This window comes from Rhincodon typus, chromosome 8 (assembly GCF_021869965.1).
Source record: "Rhincodon typus isolate 14 chromosome 8, sRhiTyp1.1, whole genome shotgun sequence".
NCBI lineage: Eukaryota > Metazoa > Chordata > Chondrichthyes > Orectolobiformes > Rhincodontidae > Rhincodon > Rhincodon typus.
The window spans coordinates 51,708,857-51,716,165 of record NC_063339.1 but is presented as its reverse complement, the minus strand read 5'-3'; the positions used below and the strand labels follow the sequence as shown (position 1 = coordinate 51,716,165).

Sequence of the window (7,309 nt, the reverse complement as noted above, 5' to 3'; positions counted from 1 at the left end):
TGTTCGGTACAATATCGTGGGCCAAAGGGCCTGTTCCTTTGTAGTACTGTTCTGTGTTCTGTGTTCCATATTTGGAGCTCTTATGGAGTTGCACAGCTAGAGAATAAAGGTGAGGCCATAGAGGAATTTGAACACATGGGTGAAAATTGTATGATTGAAGCTTTGATAGGCCAAGGGGCAATATAGGTCAGCAGGAACAGGGTGGCAGGTGAATGGGATTTAGGCATAGGGAATACAAATTTGGATTAACTCAAGTGTGTGAAATATAGAAGTTGTAGCCCAATCAGGAGAGGAATGGAAATGAGTAGGAGGCAACAACAGCATGAAAGAGGGTCCAGAGATGGCAGAAAATGGTCTTTGAGATTGAAAGGATTTGGTTTGATAGCTCTGGTTAGGGTCAAGCAAAGATGCAAATAGTCTGTTTCAGCTTTAGACCAGGAAAGGGGATAGAGTAAATGATAGGGAATGGAGTCTGTGCTGGTCGCTCTGTTATAGGAACGCTATTATTAAATTGGAGAGGGTTCAGAAAATATTTAGATTATAGAATCCCTACAGTGTAGAAACAGGCCCTTCGACCCAACAAGTCCACACTGACCCTTGGAGCATTCCACCCAGACCCACCCCCCTGTACCTAAGCTACACATCCTTGAACACTATGCAATTTAGCATGGCCAATCCACCTAACCTGCACATCTTTGGACTGTGGGAGGAAACCAGAGCACCTGAAGGAAACCCACACAGAAAGGGGGAGAATGTGCAAACTTCACACAGACAGGATGGAATCGAATCCGGGTGACAGCAGTGCTAACTACTGAACCACTATGCTGGGACTGGAGGGTTTGAATTATAAGGATAGGCTGGATAGAATGGGAGCTTTTTCACTGGAGCATAGGAGGTTGAGAGGTGACCTTAAAGAGATTTACAAAATCATGAGGGGCATATATAAGGTGAATAGCAAAGGTCTTTTCCTGGGGTGGGAGTTCACGTTAAGGTGGCACATTTTTAAGGTGAGAGGAGAAAGATTTAAAAGGGACGCAAAGAGCAAAGTTTTCACAGAGGGTGGTTTGTGTGTGGAATGAACTGCCAGAGGAAGTGGTGGATGCAGCTACAGTTACAACATCTAAAAGACATTTGGACAGGTATGTGGAAAGTTTTGGAAGGATATGTGCCAAATTCAGGCAAATGGGACTAGTTTAGTTTGAGAAACTTGGTTGGCATGGGCGAGCTGTTCGGTTCTATGACTCTATGGTAGTAGACATCAATCGCTTCAGTCTTTCCAACGTTTAATTTGAGAAATTGAGTTTACCCAGGATTGGGCATTTAACAAGCAGTCTAACAATACAGAGATAATAAAAGCCTGGAGAAAGTAGAGGTGAGTATTGTCAGAATACTTATGAAATCTGACATCATAATTTCTGCTCATGTTGGTAAGGAAATGTGAATGGAAATTGGAGGGGAGACTGACAAAGACTTTCAACCTAAAGATCGGTTGACAAGAAGGGAAGCCACTGCAGCAGATTTGCTGCTTACAACTGGATTGGTAAGACTAGAACAGAGCAAGACCACTTCTGGCCAACTGAACAATAACAATCATGTTAAAGGCCACAATCACATTGAAAATGTTGAGGAGAATTAGTGAACCACTGTCATAATTATGTAGAATGTAATTTGTGACTTTGATAAAATCTGTTTCTGTGATGCAGCAGGGCACATGAGAGAGTCACAAAAATGGAATTGTGGGAAAGACGGATATGATTTGGGAGGCAGCAAAATGTTCACAGTTTTAGAACGGAATGCTGAAAACAAACATTTCATTAGTCTGATCTTAATTGTTGAAGAACTATGTTTTGTATTTCCCTTTGCATGTTCTTTGAGTACAGACTGTGCAAATTTCATGATGGGAAAGTTTTTATTTCTTGGGAGATGCATTTCAAATTGATTGTAAATTTTATATTACTACACAAACAAGAGTTTGTCATGGTCTTCAACTGTATTTTGATAGAGTAATACCCCTTGCTGTGGCAATAAGAAAATAAAGACTGATGACAAGGTACTTTGTCTCTTTAACCATTTGCATGCTTCTGTTTTAATGCATTTGCTAAAATTATTTGGCAACATTAAATAAAATTTACCGAAAGAACAAATTGTGAGGAAGCAAATTATTGCAATCTAAGTTTTCTTTTGATAGTCTAAATTGCTTAGATGTATTACACTGGAAATTGGGAAGCAAATTATTGCAATCTAAGTTTTCTTTTGATAGTCTAAATTGCTTAGATGTATTACACTGGAGGTTTAAGTGAGCAAAATATTGGAACCTGTTTTGAGAAAATTAATGAAAAGTTATTTTAATCCACCGTCTGAATGTTGCACGTATTTAGCAATTTGCAAAGCATGAGCTGTGCAATTGCCAGACGGTAATGAATTGGCTTGGTGCAAACGTTTTAATGTACTCCCCCTGCTCCTCACCCTAAAACTCATTAAATAGAAAATCAAAGGTCATCTTGTTTCAAATCCACCCTCGCTTAAATTCCCCCCTCCCATGTAAACTTTCCAGGGTACTGATTTGGGGATGATTAACAGAATGCATAACCTTGAGTGCCAAATACCACACACACCCCTGCCATTTTCTTTTTGGCTGGGATGTTCCCGTGCACACAGTACATACAGCAACGAATGGGACTTTCTTTAATATTTTCACACAGCTTCCGAAATTTCCACCTACTTCAAAATTCAACAGAAAAGAAACCGGAAGGGCTTCAGCAAACGTAAACCAATAAAAAAAGATGATGCAGAATAATCTGCATCGTAGACAAACTTCACGCTAATAGTTATGAGAACGGACCCTTAAATGTAATTAATGTGTAGCTGAGTTCTTCCTTCTGGGATGCCCTGTGTATTTTTGAATTGCGGCCCATTAAGGGATTTTCCCTCCTTGTTCCATTCGGTACACTGCGTTCTTTTTCTAATTGAGCACATAAACTGCTTTGGAATTTCCCAGCCAAAAAGACAACTGGAGCTTGGAGGCGGAGACATGAAAAACTCCGCCCAGAAAAAGCCCCGAACTGGAGTTTATAAATGTTGTCGCGCAGAGTAACGTTTACAGTTCTGAGACGTGACAGAGGAAGTAGTTGGTGAATTTAGCAGCGTTTTTTATCTGTTGCCTGTTCGGGTTGAGTTTTTTTTTTGCTTGTCTACTTCACTGGGACACTTCTTACTGTGCAAAAGTCATGGCCGATCCTACCATATTTAATAACCGTGCTGACAGCTTGGATAATCGCAGCAAAGGCAATGGGAAACTAGATTATTCGGGCGGCTCGTTGCACCCTGGAGTCGGCAAACAGGCTCCGCTTTGGGAGGAGCGGTGTGACAGCGGCATCGGCTCAATGAATGAGAAGGACGAGGAGGTTCTACGGGAGATCCAGGAGCTGAGCCTGGACGACAAACCGGAGCCAACCCAGTATTGGAAAGATTTCATCTCGGAGGATGGAGATACGTAAGTGACTTGGAGGCCTTTATTTAAATAGAGTAAGGGTCTTGGGGGGGGGGGGGGGGGGGGGGGGTGGGGGTGGTGGTTGGGTATACAGAAACTAAACAATGCATGTTGTCCCAGAACCCCCCGATTGGAGAAAGTGAAGCTGGAAGAACTAATAACGTCTCTAAAACAGCAATTTACCAACCGCTGAAAATTTGCAGAACCCTACCAGTAAAATGTCGAGTCAAGACAATGTCCAGTATGCAAATATAATATTTAATAGAAAAGTTTCATTGTAATTATTTTTCAAATGAAAATTGATTTAAAGTTTTTTAATAAACTAATCTCTATTGAGGGTATGGAATCTGCTGAAAGGCTTTTTGAGAACATGATGTTCTAGCAGTAACTGCGCTGGGCGGTACAGTTCCTGTTTGACGCTGGAAAGTCCCTGGCAGGCAGCCAGCTAGTGGTTGTCTGATAAATATTTAACTGTGGAAAGTACCCAAAAAACCCGACCTTGCGCAATCCTGGAGAGTTCCAGTCTTTAGTGCTGAGCTGCTGTGCAGAGTTTCCCCAGTGTAGCAAGTTTTAACATGACATTTTCCTCCTTTTAGATTTCTGCATTTGGCGATCATCCATACAGCCAATGAAATCGTATCCCAAATCCTCGCCAATACCCAGTCTGGCGATCAGTACCTTCACCGTCAGAATAACCTGAAACAGGTAAATATTTTCAACTGATTAATACAAATATTTGGGAATGATATTAATATTAACAGAAGTTTTATGCATAATGCTGACATTACTATTTTGTATTTAATAAATTGGGGACTGTGCTAGATTAATTATGATCTTATGAGAATATATTGTTCTGCCAGAAGCAGCTAAATAGGTGGTTCCTGTTTGCATTGGAAAGTCCCCACCATATTAATAAATGCTGTGGGTACTGGCGCGGAGCGTAAATAACGTTGCAGTTTTCCTTCGTATTGTGCGTTTCCATGGTTTACCTTGCAGTATTCCCACTGGAATTCTTTTGTTCTGTTTTGTTCAGACTCCTTTGCATCTGGCAGTGATCACGCAGCAGCCTGATGTGCTACGTGCTTTGTTGTGGGTTGGAGGAGATCTGGGACCGAGGGACATTAATGGAAACTCAGCTTTACACATCGCTTGTGAGATGAATTTGTTCTTGTGCGTGAAGACCATCAGCGATTTCCTAACGAGACACCATACCCGAGAACTTTTGGACAGCAAGAATTACAATGGTACATTTGCCTTTTATATGTGCAGTTCAAATACGAATTCCATTCTTTAAAATAAATTATACATTTTCAAAATGTTAAATTAGTATTAAATATAACGTCTAATTTCTTTAAAAGCAATTGCTGTAGCTGCACTGTTGTGACTAGCTACTCTTTTTAGACAAATATGCAAATTAAAGCTGTAATGTAAATCACTAATAATAATATATTGGACAATGAATATTTATTATTGCACATATCTGAGACTTTTTCATTTTCCCATTTTAGGCCTTACATGTTTGCAGCTGGCAGTCAAAAACAGACTTCACAAGATGGTGGTCTATCTAATTCAGATTGGAGCTGATATTAACGCTCAGGTATATTAACGTTTTAACTTCCTAAATAATGATAATCTCTCAATTGATGGCAAATTAAACAATTATTTTCTGGCATTCACTTTCATGGTGTGTAGTAACTGTAAGGTTTGTTTTCTGCACAGGAGCCATCAAGTGGTCGGACAGCTCTCCATCTTGCAGTGGAGGAGCAGGATGCTGAAATGGTGTCACTTTTGCTGCAGTGTGGAGCAGACCCCAATGTGCTCACATACAATGGCTGTACACCGTATCATCTGACCTTGGGAAGAGAGAATTCGAGGATACAGACAGAACTTATCCATGTGACAGATCCAGCTCTATGCATGATGTGGGATGAAGAAAAGATATGGGAATCCGAAACTCCTGACCATGAGGTGAGTGTGCTGGAAATAAACTATTATACCCACTGAAATGCTTAAAGATTAGATTTACAGTAATTGATTGTTCACCTCTACATAAACATGTCTTGTAGAATAAAAACCATCATCTTGATAAATTATTTCTATAATCTGAGGTATCAGTATAAAGATGTTTGTCACTGATATTGTTGCTAATGTGTAATTCATTATTTCCCCAGATACCTTTCTCTTATGATGACTGTGCAATCGGAGGACGCCCACTCAGGTGTTGAAGATGGTTTCTTTGTGCACTGCTGTATTTCAAGTCATCTAAAAAGAACTAGATATGCATATTAAAGTATGGTTACCCAACCATTTGGTTTGATGAAAAACTTCAGTGACATACACTAAGATTTCTAAGTCACACAGTTGGGTGGCACGGTCTGATGTTCTAAATAATTTGTAATATAAATGAAAAAAACCTTTTCAGAAGTGGAGAATGCAGTGCTACAAATATTAGTTGTAAATTATATACTATTGTGCAAGTGATACCTTTGTATGCACTGTTTTCAATTATTATAACTGGTTGAAAAATTTTTTCAACATTTAAGTTCTTGTGCATATTTGTATTATGTAAAAATTGTAAATGTGTAAAATACTGTAATTATTGTACAGATTTTTTTACCCATAAAAGAACAAGACAATATTTGTACATCCCTCAGATATTTATTTTTGTCAAATAAAGATTATGGAATTGAAATTACACTTGTATATTTTGAGTATCTGTGATTACAACTGTGACAATACACAGAATTCCTAACTTATGGCTCAAGATATTTCTGTAATACAAGATAGCTAAAAATTGTTGTGAAGAATTATGGAAACTTCTTAAAGACTCAAAACAAGGACATTGTTATTTGGTTGAGTGAAAACTTATCTATGCCTGAATAGTCACTGTACAGAATATTCCAAGTAGCCAGTTTGTACAGGAGAACTAAAAAACAAACATCTAAAAGGACTGGCACATAAAATTTTTATTTTGAACTTGAGTAGTTCTGTTTCATGTGACCATAAGACAGAGGAGCAGAAGTTAGGCCATTCAGCCCATCGAGTCTGCTCCACCAATCAATCATGGCTGATGAGTTTCTCAACTCCATTCTCCTTTCTCCCCGTAACCCTTAATCCCCTTGACAATCAAGAACCTATCTATATCTGTCTTAAATGTACTCAATGATGTGACCTCCACAGCTTTCTGTGGCAGCGAAGTCCATAGATTCACCATCCTGGCTGAAGAAGTTTCTCCTTATCTCTGATCTAAAAGGTGTTCCTTTTACTCTAAGGCTGTGCCCTCAGGTTCCAGAATCTCCTACCAATGGAAACGTCTTCCCAACATTCACTCTGTTCAGGCCATATTCAGTATTCTGTAAGTTTCAATTAGATCCTCCCTCATCCTTCTAAACTCTATCATTCCTCATATGTTAAGCTTTTCATTCCTGGGACCATTCTCATGGACCTCATCTGAGCCCACTCAGGGGCCAATACATCCTTCTTGAGATATGGGCCCAAAACTGCACACAATATTCCAAATGTGGCCTGACCAGAGCCTTATTGATCCTCAGAAGTACATCCCTGCTTTTATATTCAAGTCCTCTCTAAGTAAATGCCAAAGTTGCATTTGCCTTCCTGACTACTGACTCAACCTGCAAGTATACCTTGAGAGAATCCTGCACTAGAACTCCCAAGTCTCTTTGCATTTCAGACTTCTGCATTTTCTCCCCATTTAGAAAATAGTCCATGCTTTTATTCTTCTTACCAAAGTGCATGACCTCACACTTTCCCACGTTGTACTCCATCAACCACTTCTTTGCCCACTCTCCTAACTTGTCC

The 7,309-nt window shown here is 39.6% G+C and overlaps 1 protein-coding gene across 1 annotated transcript; it reads left to right on the top strand.

The window, feature by feature from the left end:
• Nucleotides 1-3,065: 3,065 nt before the first annotated feature.
• On the top strand, nt 3,066-6,182 carry nfkbiab (nuclear factor of kappa light polypeptide gene enhancer in B-cells inhibitor, alpha b). The gene is made up of 6 exons (XM_020512643.2): nt 3,066-3,493; nt 4,087-4,195; nt 4,524-4,734; nt 4,999-5,087; nt 5,210-5,458; nt 5,662-6,182. Exons 1-6 carry the CDS (start codon nt 3,228-3,230, stop codon nt 5,713-5,715), a joined length of 978 nt encoding a protein of 325 aa, XP_020368232.1. The 5' UTR covers nt 3,066-3,227; the 3' UTR covers nt 5,716-6,182.
• Nucleotides 6,183-7,309: the final 1,127 nt, after the last annotated feature.

Coding starts and splice junctions, on each gene's coding strand:
- nfkbiab (XM_020512643.2), top strand. CDS start 3,228: ATGGCCGATCCTACCATATTTAATAACCGTGCTGACAGCTTGGATAAT. Junction 3,494..4,086: donor ATCTCGGAGGATGGAGATAC/GTAAGTGACTTG, acceptor TCCTCCTTTTAG/ATTTCTGCATTTGGCGATCA. Junction 5,459..5,661: donor CCGAAACTCCTGACCATGAG/GTGAGTGTGCTG, acceptor TTATTTCCCCAG/ATACCTTTCTCTTATGATGA.